Source organism: Calliphora vicina, chromosome 5 (assembly GCF_958450345.1).
Source record: "Calliphora vicina chromosome 5, idCalVici1.1, whole genome shotgun sequence".
Classification (NCBI taxonomy): domain Eukaryota; kingdom Metazoa; phylum Arthropoda; class Insecta; order Diptera; family Calliphoridae; genus Calliphora; species Calliphora vicina.
In genome coordinates this window covers 55,564,240-55,591,860 of record NC_088784.1, presented here as the reverse complement: position 1 = coordinate 55,591,860, position 27,621 = coordinate 55,564,240, and the positions used below count along the sequence as shown (strand labels likewise).

At 30.6% G+C, this 27,621-nt stretch overlaps 3 protein-coding genes across 3 annotated transcripts in view; 2 read left to right on the top strand and 1 right to left on the bottom strand.

Annotated features, from left to right (window-relative positions):
* The window catches only part of LOC135959946 (angiogenic factor with G patch and FHA domains 1), a 28,364-nt gene extending 13,565 nt beyond the window's left edge, over nucleotides 1–14,799 (bottom strand). The window contains exons 1-2 of the mRNA XM_065511099.1: nucleotides 14,565–14,799; nucleotides 14,354–14,504 (exon numbers count right to left, since the gene is read on the bottom strand). Coding sequence (XP_065367171.1) covers nucleotides 14,354–14,504; nucleotides 14,565–14,762 — 349 coding nt within the window. The 5' untranslated portion in view covers nucleotides 14,763–14,799. The remainder of the gene's footprint in view (nucleotides 1–14,353; nucleotides 14,505–14,564) is intronic.
* Hex-C (Hexokinase C) lies at nucleotides 1,383–7,722 on the top strand. Its single transcript, XM_065511098.1, has 2 exons — nucleotides 1,383–2,536; nucleotides 7,052–7,722. The coding sequence occupies exons 1-2, from the start codon at nucleotides 1,684–1,686 to the stop codon at nucleotides 7,561–7,563; spliced, it is 1,365 nt and encodes a 454-aa protein (XP_065367170.1). The 5' UTR covers nucleotides 1,383–1,683; the 3' UTR covers nucleotides 7,564–7,722.
* Nucleotides 14,800–19,126: 4,327 nt separating the features above from the next.
* Nucleotides 19,127–27,621, top strand: part of Gp210 (nucleoporin 210) — a 168,170-nt gene continuing 159,675 nt past the window's right edge. The window contains exons 1-7 of the mRNA XM_065512218.1: nucleotides 19,127–19,290; nucleotides 19,489–19,972; nucleotides 20,042–20,499; nucleotides 25,348–25,504; nucleotides 25,582–26,955; nucleotides 27,016–27,258; nucleotides 27,331–27,608. Coding sequence (XP_065368290.1) covers nucleotides 19,127–19,290; nucleotides 19,489–19,972; nucleotides 20,042–20,499; nucleotides 25,348–25,504; nucleotides 25,582–26,955; nucleotides 27,016–27,258; nucleotides 27,331–27,608 — 3,158 coding nt within the window. The remainder of the gene's footprint in view (nucleotides 19,291–19,488; nucleotides 19,973–20,041; nucleotides 20,500–25,347; nucleotides 25,505–25,581; nucleotides 26,956–27,015; nucleotides 27,259–27,330; nucleotides 27,609–27,621) is intronic.

The window sequence follows — 27,621 nt, the reverse complement described above, 5'->3', positions numbered from 1 at the left end:
AATAACAAACAAAATAATCTTTATATGGTGAAAAATCTACATAAATTCAACGAATTAATCGCAGAAATTTACAAGTAACACTTACTTTAAATAATATAGTTTTATACTTTGAGAATAAATACTGGTCATACTAGTTTATAATTCTGACCATAGTTCTTTTGCTATTTGATCGTAATTAAAATTTTTTAATCCGTTAAGATTCTTAGCAAGTGTACCAGAAAGTTTCAGAAAGATCTGGAAAGAATAATTTTTCAGAGATTTCTGAAATTATTTGTCAGAGCTTAGAAAATTGTATACAGTCAAACACAATTATTACGAACTATGTCTACAGAGAACTATTTTCGACAGTGCCATTGATTGTACTGAAATGTTTTTAGCACAAAAAATCTATGTTTATAACGAAATGGCTTTAGAAACTTAAAAAAAAAACAAATTTGTTAACGAATTACAAAACCAATTTGCGGAATTTTTATAATATCAAATCTATAGTATTTGGAAAAAAATGTTACCGTTTCATAAAATTGAAATATAGTTAAAATAAATTGTGGTTAACCGCAATTTGTATCAATTAATTATTAATTAAACAAAATATCTTTATAACAAACTAAGTTCATTTAACCTTTATAGAATTTTTAGATTATAAGATTGTCCGTAATCATTTAATGATTATGGACAATGATGGCTGTCACATAATATGGTTGTGACAAACATTATAAATAAGTCATTACTTTGTAATCACTAAAAGACTACTAGGAAATAATAAAAAATCATTACAAAGATTTAGCTGGGCAAACATTTTCTAACATAATTCCAGCAAGTTTTAAAGAAATAAAGTCTGATTTTTAAAATTGAATGGTAATGGAAGGGTATTTTATAATTTTATAAATTTCTTTGTTATTTGAATAATTTTAATAAAAAAAAATGTAACAGAGATAAATACGTTTATGAAGAAAGGTATACGAATTAGATAAGCGAAACAAATGGTAACGATAAGCGACCAAACATTATGTATAATGGAAATTTTGATTTAATTCTTATTTTATCGCTCGATATTTGGCTTTTCTTTAAAGACAGCAAATATTTTTTTCATTATAACGTTTGTTCCAAACACAATCATTTGGCAAAAACTAACTGACGTTGGCTATAGCTAGATTCTATTGTCTTATCAACAATATACATTTTCTATCACCTTTCATGGGAGAAAGAGAGTAAGTACGACGAAGCAAAAATAGCTAGCTTTTGAAATAAAATAAACTACACTAATAACGCTCATAAAAACACAACGCAAAGTTATAAAATATATACACAACAAATTGTAAGAAAATACAACACAATTAGAAAATAAACTCTTATCAAAGTGAAATCATTCCAGCCAACTTTGTCAAGGCATATTTCAAAATGACAGCGAATAAGTTTGCGAAAACAAATTCTACTCTTACCAATTTAGTGTTCACTGCCACCAGTAACAGTGTTCTGGCAGCGATCTTTCGCAACAAAGCGTCCCAACGGAAGAAATAAATAAAAACAATCAATTAATTGAATTATTGGCAAAAATCTAAAAACAAGCATTTCTGTTATTAATTAATTGCAAATTTAAACGAACAGTGTTAGAAAAGGGGTGGGTGTTACGCGAATCAAATTTCTAATTTAAAAGAAAAGTACATACATCAACAAGTAGCAACAATGCACGACGAACGTCTAAAGGAATTCCTTAAACCATTAGTACTGAGTGACTCTCAGTTACAGGAAGTGTTTAAACGTTTTTGCAATGAAATACGCAAGGGCTTGTCACAGACCGAACACAGTCAAGCGGATACCAAGTGTTATGTGACCTACGTTCAGAATTTGCCCACAGGCGATGAAGTGGGTAAATATTTAGCTTTGGATTTGGGTGGCACAAATTTTCGCGTTTTACTAGTCACTTTGAAAGGACATCATGAGGCTGTTGTTGAATCAATGATTTATGCCATACCCAAGGAAATAATGTTGGGTCCTGGAGAACAACTATTCGATCATATTGCTAACTGTTTATCTATTTTTGTGGAAGAGCATAAAGTGGGTAATGAACTCTTGCCATTGGGATTCACATTCTCATTTCCATGCGTCCAACTTGGTCTAACCAAGGCCCTCTTGGTGCGTTGGACCAAGGGATTCCAATGTTCGGGTGTAGAACAAGAAGATGTGGGTCGCTTACTAAAGGAGGCCATTGCACGTAGAGGAGATTGTGAAATCCATGTAATGGCAATTCTTAACGACACAACTGGCACTCTAATGTCGTGTGCTCATCGTAATCCTGAATGTCGCATTGGTGTGATCGTGGGCACCGGTTGCAATGCCTGCTATGTGGAACGTGTTGAGGTTGTCGATTTGCTGGAGCCAGAATATAAAACAACAAATAATAATGTTTTAATAAACACCGAGTGGGGTGCTTTCGGCGATAGCGGTCTATTAGACTTTATTCGCACAGATTACGACAAAATAATTGATAAAAAATCTCTAAATATCGGCACTCAACTGTATGAGAAAATGATTTCCGGTAAGAAATTTATTAAAAATTATTATTTACATATTTAATTGAAATATAGCTAAAGTGTTTAAACATTTAGTTTTTTTCAAATTGAAACTGAGAAAATCCAAATTAATATTGATAAAATACAAATAGAAATACAAATTAAGGGCCTGTCTCACTAAATGCGAACGAACATTATCTTTCTTATTTTATATTGAAAAGAACAAATAAATCCGATTTTTTTTATTGTTTTCAATATAAAATAAGAAAGAAAATGTTCGTTCGCATTTAGTGAGCCAAGCCATAAAATTCTAAATGTCAAAATAATACTGAGATAATACCAATTGAAATTAATATGAAATAAGCATGGCAGAATCAACCAGGCACAATTATTAGAAAGTATGTTCTCAACTATAATTTCCCTAAAATTTTAATTTGTATGGTCTAAAGAAAAGTGAAAAAACAATTGAAGCAAACGTAATAAATTAAATAAATTTCTTATATACATATGTATATACTAGCTGTCCCGGCAAACGTTGTTCTGCCATAGCTCACACAAAGTTTGAAATGTCCCACTATATGAAGACTCCACATATGCAATAATAAATTTTTACTTTGTATGGGAGGTGCCATGCCCATTGTTCCTATATAGGTCAATTGTGAATCTAAACCATCCAGGACCCACTCAAACACACACAACAAATTTCATCGAAATCGGCGCAGCCGTTAAGGAGGAGTTCAGTTACTAACACACGTACAGAAGAATTATATATATAAAGAAGAAGAAGATATTCAATTTATATTTCTGTAGTTTGACATAACAAGGTAACTACTAATTGACAACTCTCCCTAATAATTCTCCCTGGTTGATTGTACCATAGTTTAAATATGATTTCAAACAAAATCTAGTTTATTTTACTAGATTTTATTACGATATCAAATATAAAACGCGATTTTTCCATGGAACATATTTTTGTATTTTCTCAATATAAATTTAATATTAATTTGGATTTCTCAATTTCAATTTGTTTTTTCTCATTATTAAAGAGAGGACGTAGGGAGATTAAATTTTCTCAAGATAGTCTTCAGAAATGTTTGGTATTGAAAATCGGCAAAATTGATCAAGTACCAAAGATATGGACAAAATAAGAGATGTATCTTATTTTGTTCCAATTTTATTTATATAAATTTTTTTTAAAATGTTTAGCTTTTTAAAGGGACCGTTTCCCACACAAATTTCTTTTCGGAATATCGCTGGTTTAACATGCAAAGGCTCTAAGTCCACTTTTTTTTAGAAATTGAGATTTTAATGAAGTAATGTACAATAAGTAAAAATACATTGATTACAAAGAAAAAATTGCAGTTATCTCGTTTTTTGTCGTTCTTTTGTAGTGATAAGCAAAAGCGCTTAGTCCAATATATCACAAGAAAAGACTTTTTGATTGGAACATAATATTGACCCTATAATTCAGAAAGAGCATGTTGAGTAGATAATTTTTGTAGAATAAACTTATAGTCCAGCTGGTCTGAATTTTTTTTACAGTGGGTCAAATTTTTAATTTTTTGATTGATGGAAGCATTATACTAACTGAAAAAAATGTTTTAAGTTATTATCTGAGAGAATTCTTATGGTTAGAGTTATATTATGGAATTTTACGGGGTTCATTTTTGTGCAAGATCTTAACCCCCTATGAGTCAATTTGACCCCTTTTTCGAGAAAATCGAAAAAGTCCTTTCAAAAAGGATTCAAATATTCTACGAAAATTTTTGAAAATTTTTTATTTTTTTTTTAATTTAGCACGATCTATTTTTCGTTTTTTATATATGTCGGGCCTAAGGTGATTCAAAAATTTTTTTTTAAAATATCTATATTTGCACAGAAAAAAGAATTGGAATGAATTTTGTAATAAATATTATTAATCGAACTTGACTTTTTTTGCCAAACTTTTTTCATTCAGAATAAGAACATGTTCATAAATATTATAAAATTGTTCATGACGGAAATTTTTGCTTTTTTTGCATAAATTTAATAATATTTTATAATAAATTGCATTATAATTGCATTATCTAATGAATTAATTTAAAAATATTTGCTTAATAGCCATATATTGGCCAATATTTTAACATGAATCAACAATATCTGAAACTCAAAAATATCATTAAACATAATAAAATATCCATAAACATTAAGCATATTTGCTCATTTTGTAGCTGAAAATCATAAAAATAAATAAAAAATTTTCCAAGGAAAATTTATTTATTTATTTATAAATGTTATGAATTGAAATCAAATCATAATATTTATGTTGAAACTTTTTGTGTGCGACAAAATTTCGAATACTACAAAAACAATTTGGCGTCCATATAAAAAGTTACACGCATCCAAAGTTGCAACATGTAAAAATGGCCGTATTTTTAACGTTTTTTCCAAAACACATTTTCCATGGAATATATCAAAAAAACGTTAACATTTTTCAAAAGGTAGCAAGGTTTGTGGAGCTCCTGATGAATAAATACAACCTTTTTGTATAAGTAGTTGGTATTGGTGAAAACCTTAGCACTTGAAAATTAACAGTTTAGTGAAATAAAATAATTTTATGAATTTTTCGGACGTCATTTACCTTACAAACTAAAAAAATTTAATATGCGGATTTTCCATGAACAAAAATATAAAATTTTAATTAATGTAAATTTTTAACGGTTAAAGATATAACAAAATTTGGAAATAATGTAGATCTAAAAGTCCTTAAATCAATGGCATTATAATTTTTGACAGTTTTCATTTCAAATACCAAAATTCCTAAAAGGGGAAAATGTGTTTCAAAAACTGGGTTTTTTAAAGTGCCTACTGTGACGTTATTTACCGTGCTATAGTAAAATAACTTTATATGTATTTAAATAAAATATAGGGCTATACAAACATGGAGTATTTTCGAGGATCTGTGTTTTTCCTTTTTATAATTTTTTACTCAAACCTAATTTTTTTTTTTTAAATTGTCGAAGTTTAGATAGGTCTGGGAGCGACTAGGTCCGCTTAAGTTAGCCAAGTTTTATTTTAAACGCTTTTGCATTAGGTTCTCTTTTCGGATCATAAACATATTGTATATAGTCCCGAAGAAATTTTTTTCTACAACTTTTTTGGGAAAAAACTTAAAAAATACGGTAATTTTTACATGTTCCAACTTTGGGTGCTTGTAACTTTCTATATGAACGTAGTATTTGAAATTTTATCGCAAATATAGGCGATATTTAAAAAAAAAATAATATCCGTAGCCTATATAAAAAACTAAAAAAAGATCGAGCTAAATTAAAAAAAAATAAATAAATGAACCTAAATAACTCTTGACCTAAAAGTGATAACTTACATATGTATGAACGTTTTTTGTAGGTCTTCTCCAGGACTGTTTATATTTTAAATATCAGCTCATTCGGATTATAAATAGATTTTTGGCGATTTTTTTAAAAGGGTGGCGTATAATTTTGATAATTAAGTGTAAAGAGCTTTATCTATATCTTTGGTATCTTTGGTGACCCCCACTGAAATTTTCGTTGAGTATTTTAATCCTTAAATATCCTTTTTGAAAGGACTTTTTCTGTTTTTCTCGAAAAAAGGGTAAAATTTAGCCCTAAGGAGAGGAGCTAGAGGATCTCCACATAAATTATCCCCATAAAAGCCCCACAAAAATGACACCCAAAAATTAAAACTTTGACCCACTGTAAAAAAAATTCAGACCAGGTGGAGTATAAGTTTATTCTACAAAAATTATCTACTTTCAGAATTATAGGGTCGCTATTCTGTTCCAATCAAAAAGTGTCAATTTGTTGGACAGTGTAATTATTTGTACATATTTCCAATTATTTACGATTGCCTTCACTGTGATGACGTAAATAGATTTTGCATACTTTTTTACATAACATCCATATTATATATCCAAAAAAATTTGTGTTTTTAAAAAATTTTAGACAAATACGAGAGACAAATTTGAATATGTAATTATTTAATATTCCTTTTCTAATTTTATTATAAAGGAAACGCAATGCATTCTTTCTTAAATGATATAAAAGGCAATCTGTTGAAAAATATTACAGATTTTGAAAATACCAGCTTAAACATTCTCAGAGCAGTTATAAAAAGATATACACAAAATTTACTTATCTAAGATTCATAAATCCTCTAATGTGTTATATAGGTAAAATTTGTATAACATAGAGATTTAAACTTTTGAGATTTTGGGAAAAGCACATATGTAACTTCTCACATCAAACGAAATTCAGTTTTTAACGCCTATGCTAAAATTCCCATATATTTGTTGAATAAATAAATTTTTTTATGAACATGGTGTATTTCATTCAAATTCCACGTGGAACTCACTAGAATACTGGTGTGTGTCACTATCAACTGTGCTAGTCATATGCTTAAAAAATTCATAGTATCAATAGATCAATAGTATCTACAAAAAATATCATAAAATTATTATCAAACACAATTACGATCTACCTAAATGTTTGCTAACCAATTTATATATATTATTTGTATTTCAGGAATGTATTTGGGCGACCTAGTGCGTTTAATATTAATCGATGCCATTGGACAGAATTTAATATTTGTACTGTCACAAAACAAACAGGAATTTATTAAGAAATTAACCAGTGAAACTGAATGTTTCGAAACTAGTATGATTTCGGACATTGAAGCTGACACATTTCCCGAGTGTAAGAAAACTCGCCATATAATTAAACAATTGTTTGGCATTGAAAGGCCATCCGTAGAAGATTGTCAAAAACTGCGTTATATTTGTGAATGTGTATCAATTCGTGCAGCTAGTTTGGTGGCAGTGGGCATAAGTGGCTTAATAAATCGAATCAACGAACCCAAAGTGGTGGTTGGTATTGATGGTTCGGTGTATAGATTTCATCCTAAATTTGATGCCTACATGAGATCGGCCATTAAAAAATTAATCAATCCAAAAATACAATTTGATTTGATGCTTTCAGAGGATGGTTCTGGCAGAGGCGCAGCGCTAGTAGCAGCCGTGGCTAGTCAAAATGATTAAATTATTATTAGTAGAATTTATTGAAGATAATGTATTTTTGTTATAAAATTAGAAACCAAAAATTAAATAATTTACTATGTATAATGTTTTAAGGAACAAGTTTGACTTGATAGTGTATTGTAACTTTTAAATTTAATAAATTGTAAACATAAACATATAGCCATGCATGTTTTTATAAACTCCACCAAAAGGTGGGTATTAAGTTTGTCATTCTGAACCCATTAGATTGTTTCAAATACGGTGTATAACTTCAGTATGCTTTATTTTGAAGTATGATTTGAAGAAAAGTATTTTCCATTGAAAATGTTGTGTAAAACAATATTTTTCTTAGAAAATTTTTTGTAATAGTATTAACTATATTTTATACAAAACATTTTCTGTATAACTGTATATAACCTGGGTCACGAACGTACGTTCGTACGATTTGATGTCCAAAAAATATAGAAAACAAAACATTTCCTATCATTTTTTTTTTGCGATTTGATAGCATTTTGGTAGCTCTATGTTTAGTACAAAAGATGGATTCCATGGACTTTAAGTTTTCATAATGATAGTTATAAACATGTGGTAACGAACGTACGCAAAATAGAAGTCAACTTTAGCTGACAGTAGTGAAGTGTAAAAATCTGCGAAATGTAACGGAATATTTAAAAGCGATTAATTTATTTTAAAAGTGTATTACTGTAGGTCTCTAGTCGGTATTTACACAATAAAATATCTCTATTGTTTTTTGTTTAATTGGCTTAATTACCTGGTCGCGCACGTACTGTTCCCGAACGTATGATTTTTCCATATGTTTTTTATTATTATCACCATGCGTTTTCCCATAAATATCTTCAAATTTCCTTAACAAACAAGTAAGAAGGTATGGTCGGTAAAGCCCGACCATATAATACCCTACACTAAGTAACATTTTTCTTTTAAAAATTCAATAATTTATATTCGAGAGTGATTTTCGAAGTGGGCCTTCTATGTGAGCTATAACCAATTATTGACCGACACTATGAAATTAGGTCGTAGTTTATGTCTATATGAAAGTTATTTTTGTTGAATTTTATGTGTATACCAACATTTTTATGAGATTTATGAACGTTAAAGTATTTTACGGAATCGGGTCTTATATGGGAGCTATGACTAATTATGGACCGATCATAATAAAATTTGGTGACATGAATTCGGTATATATAAAACTTATTTGGAGCGAAATTTGTTGAGTACATAAAAATTGTGTAAACATATTTCAGAAACACCCTCAAATTCAGAAGTTATTATAAAAACTCGTGATTTTCGTCAACTTAACGACCAGTAACTCTGTCAGTTTTTGTCGGATTTTAATTTTTTAACGGGTTTAGAAAGAAAACTTAAAATGACGTGCATTTTTTGACACATTTGTAAGTTACAAATTTTATGAAAGGTTAGTTCTTTGCTTTTCCGTAACTGTTTAAAATTTTTAAATCGGTCCAGAAATGTGTGAGTTGTTTCAAAATTTTGAGGATGTTTCAAAATCTTTCAAAACGGTATTTGTATGTCCTCACCTAGGCTTATAATCCCACTTGGTCGCTTTTCAAGTTTAAGACTTTTTAGTGGGTAATAAAATCTGCTGATTTTTTTTAATATTTAAGGTAGTATTTAAATAAAAATTAAATCAGTCGATTTAAAAAACCTTAAAAAATAAAAGTTGAGAAAAAGCTAATTTTTTTTCCTTTTTCTGAAATTTGGGAGCTTCGAAAATTATTTTGTTGATATGTCGTAGCGGAAATTTTTTTTCTTCATGACAAAAGCTATTGAAAAATCGATGGCACAATATCGATTGCTAAATCGACCCACCCTAATATACATATTTACAATCATATGTATGTATGTAAATAAAGAAAGAATTAAAAGTAATAAATTAAAATGAAATGCTAAAAACACTGCCACTTTATTTCGTTTTTGAGCTTAGGGAATTGGCCAATTCCAAACCTTTAGACAATCTATAGAGATTGTTTAAAACAGAAAAAACTCTTTCACATAAACACACAACTTTTCTAAAATTCTCGAATTTATTCCTTTCACCTTTGGTAAACAAAAAAGAACCATATCAAATCTCTTGATATTTGTTTATAGCTTCACGAAGGCAGCAATAATCGATACATAGTTTATCGTTATCTATTTCGTCAGATATTTCAAGCTTTTGTAAATCTTCCCAAGAAAATAGGACATTTTATAAATTTAAATATGCTATTTTTTAAAAAAGAGGAGTCAAGTCGTAACGATTTTCTAAATAGCTAACCGCTGTTTTTAAAAAGTCTTATAATTCCGTCTTAAAAGTTTTATGTTCATTACGCGAAATTTTTTTTCAAAATGGTGTTAACTTTGGTGCCAAAAAATGTGTTATGTATTCTACATTTAAGGCTATTCATAAGTACGGTCATTATATCGTGCAACTCTAAAACTGTACAAGAGTCAATCTCTAGAGCTGTAAATTCCTGCATTATGTTTTGCATAAAATATAAATATGCTTCTAATAATCCTTCATGTTTACATTATTTTTCTTCATTGACATCATAATCAGAAATTCCATATGATACCTAAATTTGTAAATATTTCCACATTGAATGTTATTTTAGTTTCTTAATTAGTTTATTATTTATGTTTCTTAATTTATTATTTAGTGTGCAATTTATTTTAAGCGATTACACTATGCACGAAATTGACACTTTTTTTTCTGTCAAGAGGGGCACCCAGCGGCTTCGACTAATTCGGGTATGCTGAATTCAGTGGTGCCATTTTTTTAGGTTAGCTCGTATTTTCGAGATATACCGTTATTTCGAAAATGGAGGAGGTTGCACAACATATATTCGCGTAACTCAAAAACAGTTCAGTTTATTGAATAAACTGAAAAAAACGAAATTCCGCAACGAAATTACCTTCAAGTAAAGCTTAATATATTTATAATCTTCGCAGTCGTTTTAGAAAAAAATAATTTTTTAGAAAATTTCGAAATTTTTAGCTTTTAAAACTTTTAAGAATCTCCTCATCGAGCACTACAAAAAACCTCGTCGTGGCTATCAACTATCTCTTATAGCTTAGGAGATATTCGCATTTTAAAATTAAATTATCAACATTTTTACCATACTCCAGTTTTCCAAATATTTCCCGATTTGCTATTTTTTTCTTTTATTGGACTAACTACAAATGTATATGTCAAACAAAAAAAGAATTGTTTACAAATCGTGACTGACTCCAAAGTTATATGCATTTGAATTTAAGAATTAAGAGCGTATATGAATTTTCCAATTTTTAATGCCTTTTTAAAAACCAAAAATTTCGAAATGTTTCTAAAAAAATTATATTTCTAAAATGACTGCGAAGATTAAAAACATGTCAAGCCTTACTTAAAGGTAATTTTGTTTCGGAATTTCGGTTTTTTCAGTTTGTTCAATAAAATAAACCGTTTTTGAGTTACGCGAATATATTTTGTGCAACCTCCTCCATTTTCGAAATAACGGTATATCTCGAAAATACGAGTTAACCTAAAAAAAACGGTTAGCACCACTGAATTCAGTGTACCCGAATTAGCTTAACCCACCGGGTGCCCCGCTTGACAGTTTTTTCAACTAGCACAGTGTTATTAATCGATGTAGTATTAGTTAGTGAGTAATTTGCAAGCCATATTTGGCCCAATTGGTTAATAAATTGTATTATTATTACAAAAAAAATTAGGTACCAAAATTGCTTAGGACAGCTCTCATGACAAAGTAAGATATACACAGAAAAAAAAAATTCATAATTGGAATGAATTTTGTAATAAATATTATTAATCGAACTTGACTTTTTTTTCCCAAACTTATTTCATTCAAAATAAGAACATGTTCATAAATATTATAAAATTTTACATGACGGAAATTTTAGCTTTTTTTACTTAATTTTTTTAATTAATTGCATTATAATTGTATTATATAATGAATTAGTGCAAGAATATTTGCATAATAGCCATATATTGGCCAATATTTTAAGATAAAAAGGAGAATATCTGAAACTTAAAAATTATCATTAAACATAATAAAACATTCATAAATATAAAAGCATTTCATCCTCTTAAATCAATTTAATCATTTTCGCGCTTTTTATATCATTTTGTAGCTGAAAATCATAAAAAACTAAAAATTTTCCATGAAAAATTTCAAACATTTTTGAACAACATAAAAATTAAATTGAAATTATATTTTTCAAGCCTTCTAGATTTTATTTCAAAACATAAAATATTAAAAAAATCATACTATTTAAGAAATTATTTATAAATGTTATGAATTGAAATCAATGAATTCGAATCATAATATTTATGTTGAAACTTTTTTCTGTGTAATATTCAGCCCATTTATTCATATGAAATCCATTTTTGAATGAAATAAAATTGTCGAATTTGGGACGATGCCAATCCACATGAGATCCAAGAGCGTCTAATGCATTTCGAAAAACTACTTCTCTTTATATAAGATAATAGCAATACCACTAAATTTTTAAATATTTGTGCATTATTTTGAGTGTTCTCAATACTCGCCATTGTGTGTCACTGGGGGCTGCATAGTTAAGGAGAGAGCGGCCAATTGCCTTATATGTAGCTCCTTGTTCATGCCACAAGAGGTGCCAGCGAGTGCTTTTAGGACTTTGTTTCTTAACTTCACTTTCTAGTAAGTCCATGAAGTGAAGAGTGACACATAACTGGCCAGTTATTGAGATATTTTGGCACTTGTATCGTCAATATTTACGCCAGATGAGAATACCGTACAGTCATCTGCGTACGACACCACCGAGACATCTTGGGGTGGTTCAGGAAGTGAGGCAAGATAAAAGTTGAAGAGTATGGGTGACAGTACTTCCGGCCTCTGAACTCAACAAACGCTTGTTTGACATCATTGAGTAGAGTAGAGTTCGAGATGTCATTTATCAGCATGGAATGATCTACCTTATCAAAAGCCTTGGATAAGTCTAGTGATGCTACAATTGTGCGTTGACACTGTCGTTGCTGATCTGAGTTGTTCTCAAGTTCAAAGATGTCGTGGTGTTATGGGATTCACTGAAGCCATGTTGGTGGGTGGCGAGCAAGAAATGCTGTTTCAGGGATGGTAATAGTAGCGATTCTTAAACCTTTGCTACTGGTGATAATAGAGAAATCGGGCGGTAGATTCTCCAATCGTAGCGAGTTTATCAGGTTTTAGAATGGCAATAATTCGTGCAACTTTCGTGAGATATTCAATTGCTACTTTTTAAAGATTCTGTAACATAAGCATTGAGATGCTATCAAGGGTTTTGATTTAGAGATAATGTTTTCGACTTTAACGGTAGTGACGGAATAGGGCATAGTATCTCGACAAACTGTCGGCTGAACTGAATAGCTCATTTCCTGGCATATGTGTAATGCATGTCGTTAAAGGTGACAGAGGCGAGATTTTTATTATTTCTTTATCCAGATAGACTTCTAATAGTAGACCAGAGCCTTTCCGAACTAGATGTACATTGGTCGAGATGGGATAACCATTTGTTGCGGCGATGTTCATTTACGATTAATCTAGTACGTACAGTAGCCAGCATAAAAAATGCAACTCTATACAATGTGATTTTCAACAGCACTGATTTTGCTCAAAAAGGTATCCAATTGTCCACAGCTGCTGTTTTTATATTCTTATTGATCATAGGCAATTATTGTATGAAATTTTGTCAAAAACTGTGGTAAAATTGTGCGAGCAAAAAAAATGCAACTCTTAGAAAATTGACTTGATTTTTAAAATTTTTAAAAAAATAATTATAGGTTTGCCAGGTGGTATGGTCTGGGGAGGTTGAACATATTGCAGTAACTTTTGTACAGAAGTCCTCATTTATTGCAGCGAAGTCTGAATCATCTATCTAATCAGCAATACTGATTCAACGGGAATCGTTCGGTAACTGGGAATACCAGCTGACATGGTGAGCATTGAAATCGCCAAGTATTATTTTTTGATCACCTTGCAAGAGATGGGATATGCTTGGGTAATAACTGGCGCCAATGCTGTTAAAGGGCGGGATATATACATTGACTATTTCTATATTAATACATCCAGTATACATATATTAAAATGCTCATTACTTCTAGGAATGGCTGGATGTGGGAGAGATGGGAGGAAGTGTCAACTTATAGTTCACTAGTAATAGTTCTCAGTGGCTAACTAATAACTACCAACACAAACCTGGTTATAAAAAATAAATTGTTAAATTTTATTTCTAAATACTTTATATTATAATTTTTGCTCTATTTTGCAGAGCACGGTCTGCGCTACTCGTCACTCAAATTTGGAATCCATAACACAAGCATTTATCCGGATAGTAAACAATTATCCAATGGATTTCGTGCATACTGCGATACATGCTTGGCTATGCTTGTAAGACTTTACCCGTGCTGGTAGGGAAATCGGACACTTTGAAAAACTTTGTTTTTTTATATTCCCAATAAGATTTCATGAAGCAATACTGCAAAAATTATATGTTTACCAGACATTCAGTTTTTTATTAAGCTATGTGGTTTAGTTACTGATTTAAAATTAAATTAGTTGATATTTGAATAGCTTTTTATTTTTGGACGTTAGTACGTTATATTTCCGAAGTACGTTATATTTCAAGAAATCTGAAATTTTGCATTCCCGTAACACTAGACATAAGAGCCGGCGACAATGAAACAAGCTTAAGCTTAAATTTGTTTGAGTTACTAAGTGGCGTCCATAATCTATATTAGTTACAATTATTTTATTATTTAAATAAACATTAATTCACTTACTGCTTTCATCTTCTTTCGATTCATTTTTCTTGTCTGTGTCCACTGTTTCACTTCCTTTCGATTTACCATCAGCACCAGCACTTTCCTTTTGCAAACCTGGTGATAAATGCTCGTTGTTACTAGTGTCTTTCAATTTGTCGATTTCTTTAGTCTAAAATAAGATTACATTTAATTAGCCTTCAAACTAAACTTCTTAATTGATTATTCTCACCAATTTATTGATTTTATTTTTGTATTTTTTTAACTTTTTATCTTGCTTTTTTAGCAGAGCATGAAGATTGTCTATGTATTTATACAAACTTTCCGTCTGCATTTCTTTTACTTCTTGTTGATTTTTAATAACAAGTTTCATTGATCTAGATGATTTCTTTTCATCTTTATCGTTATTTTCAGTCTCACTACTAGACATTTTGTTTTTTAGATGCAATTTATCTTTTTATTAGAGAAATTATAGTTTTTGTTAAAAAAAACTGCCCCAAAAATTTCATTTGCAAAACAAATAAAAAAAATAGTTGTCAAAAATTGCAGAGTTGCCAAATCCATTATAATGATGTCCGGTTTTCAGCGTTGCCACTCATAAAATATTTTTCCTACCAAATTTCAGATTAAAAACTACCAAAACATACCAAAACCTACCAAATTTTAAATATTTGTGAAATGCTATTTGGATTCCTTTCAAAATTAATAGTTAAATTAAAATTATATTATTGCTGCTATAGCATTACCCTGAGGATGAATATTATTTAATTACACTACAATCATAATTATGTCACATCTAAAAATTGTGTGTGAATCGTTTTATAATTAACCATAAGGCCCATTTCTAAAACTTATTTTAAGGAGCACAAAACTCCTAAAAGTGTTGGTATGCCGACAAAATTCAACACAAATAAGTTTAATGGCGATCGGTACATAATTGGTAATAGCTGCCCACTTCTGAAAATCACTCACGAAAATAAATTATTGAAATTTTAAAAGAAAAATGTCTTTGCTCACTACTTATTACTTCTTTTAACATGACTACAATTTAAATAATATGTGTTATAATTTTGAAATATTTAAAATGTGTAAATTAAATGTATAATACGTTAACAGTTTTAGTATTGCAAGGCCTTTGGCATTTTTTGAACTGAACACTACTAAATACGTACACATTTTCTTGAATAAACTAAAAATTAAAGATAATTCTGTCTTCATATTTTATAAATAATTTTATTATTTTGGATTAACATAGTTTTTTTGTTAAGTTTTTTGTTAATTTGTTCTTAAAAATACATATTCAAAAAACCTACCAAAATGCGACAAAAATCGGAACAAACCAACCAAACTACCAAAAGTCAATTTGTTAACTTAAAACAGGGAAAGGCAACCTATACTATTGCATTTTACGATTGTATTAGTTATACACTCTCTCCGCTCTCACCACGAATCGGTGTTGCCAGTAAACTTTCGTCGCTTTTCCCCAATTAAAAATGTAAAATCTCATATTGTTCATCATACATCTTTAAATGTTGGGACATATTTTTTTTCACTGGCAACGCTGATTCTTAAATTGTGCGATAAAAAACGATACACAACCTGCTTGTTTGAGTTCTCAAGCTAGACTGATTAAAAGTTGTTTATTTCTCTACAATGCGTGTGCACACGTACGTAAGAGAAGAGTTAATGAAAAACGCGGCGCCCATGTTTTGCCTTTCCCTGACTTAAAACTACCAACTTTGGTCCAATTGGACCAAAGCGGTAACGCTGCCGGTTTTACACAACTTAATGGTACACTTAAAAAAATGCATGTGATTTTATTTTTTTAGTCAAAAGATTTGTGTTCACAAAGACTTCGTAATATTTTGCTTTGTGTTTTGGATAACATTGACTGAAAGTCAAAATAAAGTAAAGTCCTTTTCCAAACTTTTGACCCCTTTCATACTAGGTATGCAAAATTGTCTTCTCCTTAACCCGACATTACCTCTGGCATCTACAAACACAAGAGAATTGCGCAACTAAATTGCCTAGTGTGAAAAGGGTCTTTGCGTATTTTTCTCGCAATTTGTTTGTTATTCTAGGAATTAATTATTACTACTTGTATTCAAGCCGTCGCAATAATATTACATCACCAAGAATTTTTTTGGCGGCGGCTGAAGATGTTCAATTGGTGGGCGGCTCATCGATTTGACTCCAAATTTATATGGGTTTATAATTATTTCGGCTGCGGGGCCATAACCAATTTTTTTTTTACAAAAATTTACAATTTTTATTTTTCTAATTTTGTGTCCATTAATAGCTTCTTTCACACCGAGACACAGTGGAAAATTTTGGTAATTTTCGGATCAAAAATCTGTAACTTTTGAATGGATGAGTATTTCTGTAATCTTTTTTCTCTGTTGAAAGGACTTTAAGCTTTAATTCGTATTTTCGAACATAAAAAGCGAATCATTATAAAAAAAGTTATGAACGCTTAAAAATAAATTTTCTATTTTTTTTAAATTTTGTATAAAATTGAGAAAAGTAAAAGAGGTGTTTTTATGTATTTTCTCATTAGATTTATAGGTCTCACTGAGTACATTAGAAATTGTGTCAAAAAATTTCAGAAACACCCTCAAATTCAGAAGTTATTCTAAAAAACCGTTTTCAGTGATGTTCGTCAACTCAGTAATTTTTTGCTAATTTTGATATGAAAGCTTATACAAATTTATATCAATGTATAAAGAACAGTTTTTAATTTTCAATGTAAATTTTTTCGAACTTTTTTCGAAAAAGTTTAATAACTTTTGCAAATATAAACCGATTTTTGCAAGTGATGTCTCGTTTATTTCTACATAAAATTATCTTTAAGACATTGTGCAAAAAATAGGGTTTCAAGGAAAAAATTCAAATTACTATTGTTGAATTTGAAAAATTACGAAAAAAAATAAAACAATATGCGAAACTTTTTTAAAAAAAACTTATATAATTTCTTAAAATGTGCATTTTATGCATATATTTTATGAATGCTTAATTCATTGTCTCTCCATAATTGTTAAATCTTAAATTATAATCTTGTTTAATAAGAAATGCAAAACAGCGAAGATAAAAAAGCTTATTAAATTTACATTTTTTTGTTTTAATTTCTGAGTTGCTCAACAATTTTGCATTCCATTTGTCTATAGGCACGAAAAGGCAGCCAGTTCTGATATATCTTTTAGGTAATAAGTTAAGCTTTAATTCTATGTTAAAACTATATATATAAATTATTTGTGTTGAGTTTTATAAGAATAGCAATATTTTTAAGAGATTTATGCTAATTTTCGGAAGTGGGTCTATATGGTAGCTGTGACTAATTGTGGACCGATCATCACAAAATTTGGTGAGGCGAGTTTATATAAAACTTATTTTTGCAGAATTTGGTTTGGATATCTATATAACTGAGGTATTTATGAGAGCTTAACTATTTTCTGATAGGGCAATCGTATGGGGGCTAGGAGAAATAATGGACCGAAATTCAATAGGCTTCGTCCTTGGGACAATAGAAGAGCTTGTACCAAATTTTGTCGAATTATCTTTCAAATTGCGACCTGTAGTTTGTTACAAGGTTTACATAGACGTACAGACGGACGGACATCGCTAAATCGATCACACATGACAAAATACATTTTTTATTTATTTGAAAAACTTATTTTTCTTAGGTTGACTCAAAACAAAAAATTTAGTATTATTTTATTTGATGCTGTTTGATTTTTTATTTGATGCTGTTTGATAGTAAACACGTCAAACAAATTTGTGGTAAAAAAAGTTGTTACGCTTTTTTGAGCAAATATTTGCCATGTGTGACCCTACTTTTACGATTTTGTGCAGGAATGTAAAAATTTAAACAAACGGATGACACAAATCCCACGACAATTGGATCTTTGCTATAGAATTTGCAAAGAAAGTATATCAAAGAAAAAAAACAGTACATTTGTGTTTTTATTGAAAACGTCCTTAAATTCATTAAATAACATATTCTTCAGAAAACAACAAACAAATGAGATCGTAACTATTAATTACAAAAAATTAATAACTTAAAACTAGTCAGGCTATTAATTGTGTTTCAAAACAAAGATCATTTGAACAACTTTTAATTAGTAAGGTTTTTAATTGTGTTTAAAAAGAAAGTTAATTTGGACAAGTAAGAGAACTTTATTCGTCTGTGCCGAATCTTATATACCCTTCACCAAATTATATTTCAAAATAAAAATTTTGAAGTATAATTATGAATTCGCTCGTATTTTCCTGAATTCGCCACCGACACCACCTCGTATATAAATTCGCCTTGATATGGAGTTTGACATAAATGCGTACAGGGCACACTTAGAAAGGTGACTGCATCACTACAACAATACAAAAACAACAGGTACTTTGTTTTTTTTAAAAAGTAGGTGAACTGTCAAATTTGCCTGTTGTTGTTTTTGCTTTTGGGTTTGTTGTATTTTTCGCCACAACAACCACAAGTGAATTGACAATTCAAACTGAATAAAAAAAATAATTAGCTTTTTCATCGCAGTCACCTTTCTAAGTGTGCCCTGAATGCGTACGTACATTTATGCGTGCTATTTCTATAATCAGGCGTGCGGCCGATGACACCTTATTAAATAGACCTTGAAAAAACACTCCCGAATGTAGCACTCTATGTTATTTATTATTAATTTGATCTGGCAGCACTAGCTGTCACCCATTTTCCCCACAGTGTGTTGGGATTGCTTTTGCACGATTTTGTTTGTCAGTTTTTTCTTTTTATTCACATTGACACAACGTGCTAAAATGGAGAAAATGAAAATAGTTTTGTGTCTAGTTTTAATATTTTATTGTACTTTAAAATGTACAGAAGCAACAAAATTAAATTACCCAAGAGTGTTACTTCCAATATTTGATAAAATTTCAGTTAACTTCACTCTTGAAGTGAAAGAAAAAGGATGTTTTAAATGGTAATAATTCGTTTAGAAGTATTCCACAACTGTTGTTGTTTCTACAAAAGCGTTGTTGTTGTTTATACCGGCGACTCAAACACAAATATGAGCAGCTGAATGGATGGGAATTTTTGTTTTGGCGCTTTAATAATCTTAACCTTAAAATGGAATAATTTATTCATTGTTACTGTTGCTATTGCTTACGATTATTTACAGGACATCGTCGCGTCAGGATTTAATTCTGATCACTCCGCTTTATGAAGATGCTGAAAATGAATGCACGCATAGAGCAACAGTCACCGTATTGTCACGTGAACGTAGACGCAATACTGCAATAGTACTGGCAGAAGATGTTGCCAGTGGGGAGTCGCTACGTTGTGATGTCATTTTGGATGTCATTGACAAATTAAGCGTCATTACCACAACAAGACAGCTTTTTTTGGAAGAAGCACCGGAAACATTTGTTATTCATGCAGAAGATTCTCAGGGAAATGCTTTTACAACACTCGAAGGTGTTGAATTCAATTGGGATATTTCGTCTTTGAATAAAGACAATAAGGATTGGTCGCCAGCATTAAGATTTTTAACATTTACTGAGAGTTCTTACCATGAAGTGCCCGAAGCTTTGGAAAAATTTGAAGCTCAAGGCCTTAAAGGTTATATGGTGTTATTGGAGGGTATAAATACTGGTACAGCAAAGGTATGCGATACGATAGTTTATATTATCTAATTAGAAAATACAACTAAATGTGTTTTTGTTCTTGTTTAGGTCAAAGTTAATCTACTTTATCCGGAGTACAAACATGTTCAAGCACTACAAGTCTACATCAATGTGTTGGCCAATATACTTTTAGAACCCTCCGATGTGTATATCTTACCTGGGGATACTGTTAACTTCCGCATATTACAATTAAAAATGGGCAGGTTACAAGAGATCTCACTAAACAATCAGTACTTTTTGGAAATAGATGATGGAAATGTTGCCAGTATAAAAGGCACAACAGGAACAGGCCTTAAGGCTGGACGTACAATGGTTGTTTTACGTGATCGCAATGTTCCAAACGATGGAAGTTTCGCTGCTGGCAACGAACATACAAAATCCTCAGTACCCAGTGCAAGAATTACTGTGGCCAATCCCACAAAAATCGGACTAAGTCTGTTGCCATATAACAATTGGATTACAGTTGAAGGAGAAAAACATGAAATTGCTGTTGATTTGTATACGCAGTAAGTGATTTATTTTATTTATTTTTGGCAATAAAGATGAAGTATTATTTTTTTGAACAGTAAATTTTAATTTAGCATTTTTACATCCAGCCAGATTATTATTGCGTTTAAATAAGGGATCCTGAAGTTAGAAAATTTGTATCACGTTAATAAAACTGTATATCTTAAGGTAGGGTCACACAGTGCAAATATTTGACGAAAAAGGCATAACCACTAAATATAATAAAATATTCTATTAATCATACATTATGATTGATTATTCATATTCATAATTAATTGAATAATTTTGAATATTTAAAACAAATAATAACACTGTGCATGAAATTGACACTTTTTTTCTGTCAAGAGGGGCACCCAGCGGCTTAAACTAATTCGGGTACGCTGAATTCAGTGGTTGTATTGTAACCTTCTTTTTAGGTAAGCTCGTCTTATTGTCAGAGTTATATTGTGGAATTTCATGGGGATCATTTTTGTGGAAGATCTTAACCATAGGGTACAACTAGAGGCGCAACTGAGAGTAAGCTGAGAGTAACAATAATTATTCTCTTCACAAGTATTTGTGATATGTGAATTCAACATACTTGTGAGAGAATTAAACACATAAAAATACTTGAAATTTTAACTTTGATTTTCCGACTAAATACAGACCGAACCACTTTATTACACTTCTACATAATATTTGGCAATTTTTTGAATACTTTGCAGCACACTTTTATTTCCAAAACATTTTGCTCAAATGAAAAAAAAAATATTTTTTATTAATTTTTGACACTTAATTTTATTCTGGTAGAATTTAATTTATAGAACAAAGTTTCAATTTTTGGTATTGAAAATAGAACAAAATTTAAATAAATTAAAATTTATACATTTTTATAGAACTCTGTGTGTCTGGTGAAAATTAAAAAGGCACCAATACAACCTCAAAACTATGTACTAATACATTCTCACGAATTAGGTTTTTGACAACAGACTTAGGTTTTTTCCCTCTCAGTAACGTTTCTATGGATATATTATTCTATGATCTTAACCCTCTAGCTCCTCTCCTTAGGGGTCAAGTTGACCCTTTTTTCGAGAAAATCAAATAAAGTCCTTTCAAAAAGGACATTTAGGATTCAAATATTCTACGAATTTTTTTTTTTATGCCGGAAAATTTCAGTGGGGTCACCAAAGATACCAAAGTTGTAAATAAAGCTCTTTACGCTTAATTCGCAAGATTACACGCCAACTTGGGTCTCACATTTTTTAAAAAAATCACAAAAAATCTATTTATGATCCGAATGAGCTGATATTTAAAATATAAATAGTCCTAGAGAAGATCTACAAAAAATATATATACATATGTAAATTATCATTTTTAGGTCAAGAGTTATTTAAGTTTATTTATTTATTTTTTTTTAAATTTGTTCCATTTTTTTTAATTTTTTAGATATGCGGTTCGAAATTGTTTTTTTAAAATATCACCAATATTTGCGATGAAATTACGAATACTATAAAAATAACTTGTTAACAGTTATGTCGTCTATAAAAAGTTACACGCATCCAAAGTTGGAACATGTAAACATGGCCGTATTTTTTACGTTTTTTTCAAAAACTACATTTTGCATGGAATATATAAAAAAACGTTAAAATTTTTCAAAAGGGAGCAAGGTTTGTGGAGCTCCTGATGAACAAATATAAGCATTTTGTATAAGTAGTTGGTATTGGTTAAAACCTTAGGACTTGAAGATTAACAGTTTAGTGAAATGAAATAATTTTATGAATTTTTCGGACTTCATTTACCTTAGAAACTAAAAAATTTTAATATTGTGATTTTCCATGAACAAACATATAAAATTTGCATTAATGTAAATTTTTAACGGTTAAAGATATTATAACAAAATTTGGAAATAGTGTAGATCCAAATGCCCTTAAAGCAATGAAATTATAATCTTTAACACTTTTTATTTTCAAATACCAAATTTCCTAATACGGGGAAAATGTGTTCCAAAAACTGAGTTTTTTAGAAAACACCCTACGGCGACGATATTTACTGTGGGATAGTAAAATAGCTTTGTACGTGTTTAAATAAGATATAGGGCTATACATGCATGGAGCTTTTTCGAGGATCGAATTTTTTTAGAATTTTTTGCTCAAACCAAATTTTTTTTTTAATTGGCAAAGTTTGGATAAGTCTGGAGGCGGCGACTAGTCCACTTAAGTGAGCCAAGTTTTACTTTCTACGCTTTTGCATTAGGTTCTCTTTTCGAATCATGTACAAATTTTATATAGTCCCGAAGAAAATTTTGTTCTACAAAAGAAAATATATAGGGACTTTTTTAGGAAATAACGTAAAAAATACGGCCATTTTTACATGTACCAACTTTGGATGCGTCTAACTTTTTATAGGGACGACATGACTGTTAGGAAGTTGTTTTTATAGTATTCGAAATTTTATCGCGAATATAGGTGATATTTAAAAAAAACAATTTCGAACCACCGTAGGCTCGACATACATATCTAAAAAACTAAAAAAAGATCGAAATAAATTAAAAAAGTAAATAAATAAATAAACCTAAATAACTCTTGACCTAAAAGTGATAATCTACATATGTATACAGGTAAGCCTCCATTTACGCGGTTGTTTGGGCCCAAAAAAGTTGCGTGTAAATCAAATTCGCGTAAAGCGAGGTTCTAATTTAGAACGAAATGCTTCTGTGGGCCAATAATTTTTTATTTCGCGTAAAACAATACATCAGTCACATAACAAAAACGAAATTGGGACGTAAATATCGCGTTAAATCGTAAGTTAGTAAGAAAACAATCTCAATTAAGAAATCAAAATATTATTCCAATACATAAAAAAGATCAAAACATAACAAAAAATTCATGAAAATTAACAAAGTAATTTAAAAATAATAAAAAAATGCAATTAGTTTTCAAAAAAGAAATCTGTTATTTGTTTCTGTTTATTTCCGCTTTTTATTGTTTGAAAAGCTCTTCATACAATGCAACGATTTTTTAACAGCATATTCAAATGAATTTGAACGATTGTTGATTTGATCCTTAAGGATCATTTTCAGCAGAAAATTCAACCAACTCTTGAGCCATTTGAAAAGTTGCCTTAATTTAGTGGAATCAAAAGTATCGGTTGTGGCATTTGTGCTTTCATCTTCGGTAAACTCATCTTTGTTGCCGCGTTATATAAAAATCGTGTAAAAAAAGTTGCGTATGTAAAAAATGGTTGCTAATTTGAGTTCGCGTTATATTGAATTCGTGTAAATAAAGTACCGCGTACATCTACATCTTTGGTGACCCCACTGAAATTTTCCGGCAAACATTTTCGTCGAATATTTTAATCCTTAAATGTCCTTTTTGAAAGGACTTTTTTAATTTTCTCGAAAAAAGGGTCAAATTGACCCCTAAGGAGAGGAGCTAGAGGGTTAAGATCTTCCACAAAAATGATTCCCATAAAATTCCACAATATAACTCTGACAATAAGAATTCTCTTAGACATTAACTTTTATTAACATTTTTTTCAAAAAATGAAAACTTTGACCCACTGTAAAAAAAAATTCCGACCAGGTGGAGTATAAGTTTATTCTACAAAAATGATTACTCAACATGCCCTTTCAGAATTATAGGGTCGCTATTCTGTTCCAATCAAAAGGTCTCAATTTGTTGGACAGTGTTATTACAGCTTAGGTCTTTGTTATTGAAATGTTATTATTTTTATTTTAATGTTTCGATACATTATGCGTCATCTGCAGGAAAAACATGTTTATAAACATTTTTTTTTTATAAAAAGAGCTCAAATAATTTAAACTTAGTGCTGGTTTACACCATGATTTTTACGACGTCGTTTTTTCTTAATTCTCTTTTGAAGTAGCTTTTACTCCACCGCTAAATAAATTCATTAATCAGTTAAATGATTAATCCGAATATTATGGATATGCGATTATTCGATTAATCGCATTTATGTCAAGAATAAGTGTTTTTAAAACTGATATTTCTACGAATTGCATATCTTTAGCACTTTTTTCTCTTCAGTAGAACATTTTAGCATCTTGTTTTAACTTTTTAGCATATTGAGAAGTTCAGTTTCTGGCTACACTGCTATTCATCTATTCGGTCGAAAAAATGCACAACAGCTAAGGAAGATGAAGGGTTGTGAGATAGTTCAAAACAGATCCATACACGTCAGCTTCTTCTATCTCAATCTGGAATTAAGTGTACAAAGAAAATCAGTTTCAGCTGGGATCAAAAGATATAGAGCTGCGAAGAAACCATTTATATCGCAGAAATATCATAAAGTTACCGTTTTATTTTCCGATAAATTTAAATTAAATTAATTAAATCTCAAATACTATACCAGAACAGTTAACCATTGATGTAAACATGTTATGGTTGCATTTCTGGTGAAATCTTAGGACTTTTACACAAGTCTTACGGTATTATGGTCCAACAAGTGAATACAAATATATTGCAAAAGAAGGCTGGTTAATCTCAAGTATTAAGCTTTAATTTAAAATATAAAACGACTCCACAGCTGATCAAATTAGGGAGATATGAGAAGATAATATAATGTTATCACTCTACTTTTTTATTGTCTTTTTTTTGCGAAAGTCCATAGGCAATTTAAAAAAAATGCAATTTATAAACGATTGAACAAAAATTATACAAACAAATTTCAATACAAAACAAGTCCTAAATGTTACTCAAAATTTGCCTTTAGGTATGTTGTGCATAATATTTGCAGTTTCAAATTATTGGGAAAAGTTTTGAAATCATTTGAAAATATTTACTTCCTAATTCCTTTTATCTTTTTAAATTCTATAAAAAAATTTTAATTTGCCATAAATTTCATTGTAGTGATGATCACAAAATTACTTTGGGTTCCCGTTTTTCGGTAAGCTCCGAGTTAGACGAAATGCTCTTCTTAGTGAATAAGCGCAGTAAAAATGGTTCTCGTATAAATGGTGAAGCGATTAGAGAAGGTACAACTCCAGTCTATGGCTCATTTAAAGATGTAAGTGTAGTTATTAACCCAAAAAAGTAAATTCTTATTCAAAAACCATAACTAAAACAATATTTCGATTTGTTTAGTTGACAGCACAAGCTGAATTACAAATCTTCAGTGAATTGACCTTGAAACCAAACAAAGTTATTTTACCATTCGATCCAAATGTCATAAAAACACAAAAAATACAATTGCAAGCTCAAGGCGGCGATGGTTCCTACATTTGGAAATCTCAACAGCCACGTCTTTTGCAAATAAATCAAAATGGTTTGGTCACCACGGTGATACGTGATACGGATGCCAAACGTAATTTGGACACTTTTGACACCTCTACCGGTTCACTGTTAACCGCCCATGGCCATATTAAAGTGGCCTTGGCTAAAAACCAAAAAATAACCCGCCAGGCTGATATTTACTTTGTGCCACCAGTAAAGTTGGAGATCCTGAAGTATAATTTTGAGACTGCACTTAAGGATTATGTGCATCTTCATGTGGCTATGTATGCGTATGTCAACAAAACTCTGATGCCGTTTACAAAATGCGAAAATCTCATGTTTGATTTTGAATTTTCCAATCAAATCTTCCAAGTAGACTACAACAATGTTGATGTTGAAATGGCTCCAGATGCCTGTCAAGTAGTACATTTACGCAGTACTGCGGTCGGTCTATCACATTTGAGAATGTCATACAAGTTCCAAGATAAAGTTTTAAAGGATGAAGTTACCCTCAGTGTTTTCGAACCGTTGACAATTCTAAATCCCATTGAAAATCATGTTGTTTTGCCTATTGGCGCTTCACGCAATGTCATCTATTCAAATGGTCCTCAGAAGATTTACACGTTAGAAGCGGAATTGACAAAGGGCACAGAGTATGACTATAACATTGCACGTGTTTCGGAAATTGAATTTGATACGCAAAATAATTTGTACGCCTTCAGTGTCTTGTGTAGAGAAATTGGTGAAACTGTAGTGAAATTTAATGTGTTCAATGCTTTACTAGCACCCAATTTCCAACCGTATGTGTCTACAATTGTCACTAAGGTGTATTGTGTGAAGCCGCGTTTCTTGAATCTGTACACCACGGAACAAATGCGTTCGTCGTGCCCCATGGAAATGAAAAATGCCTTGCTGCAGCTTAAAGATCGTGATGATAAATTTGAAATCGAAATTGAAGTACAGGATGCTAAGAATCGTAAATTAATGAATATCACATCACTGTTTATAGATTGGGAATTTGCTGCTGGAGATCAGCGTTACCAAAGCGGTGCCATTTTTTATAATCGTCAAGCGGAGCTAGAGTTTTTGGAAGGTGTACGTTTGCCGGGCAAAGATATTCTTGTTACCACACTCGCCGAAGTGTCACAAAATTTCCGTATTAAAGGTGTGGTTACCAAATACGACGAGAAATTGTTGAGGAAACAAGATATTTATTCTGAGGAACCACCATTCGGCGTTAAGAATGTAAGCAATTCAGAGTTTATTAGTAAATATTTTATAAATTAACTAAATTTAAAATTGCAGCCTAAAACGGGAGAAGTTTTTACACCTGTAATAGAAAATGAAATACGTTTCATGACTGTCAACAGCACTTTCTTCCCCTCCGATCACATCAGCATATTTTTGGCTAAAAATAGACGCGAGCGGATTCCTATGTCACAGGGCAGTGGATTTTATGATTTCCAACTTTCAGAAAACGGCATCGTTAAGGTTGAATTTGATAACAAAGAGAAGGAATTGATTGTAACACCACTGCGGATTGGTCATGTAAGTATTTACACTAAATCGTGGGTACTAATGTTACAATTATTCAAATCGCTGCTTTTATATTTTCTATAGACCCGTTTAGAACTAATTGATCGTTGTTTAATGAATGAACCTGCACACTTGTCCATTTCTGTGGTTAGTATTGGCGCCATTCGTGTGGAAGCCGCAGATCGTGTGGAACGCACAAAATCTATTGAAGCCATTGTTAAATTGTACGATTCCCATGATAATTTACTGCATATTGATCCCTTCAATTTGCACATCTATGAGTTGTCGGAAGAAGTATTTAATGCAAATATTTTAAGCATCCAATTAGGCGACCAGTTCGATTTAGATATTGGCGAAATAAGGTATGTAGATTTC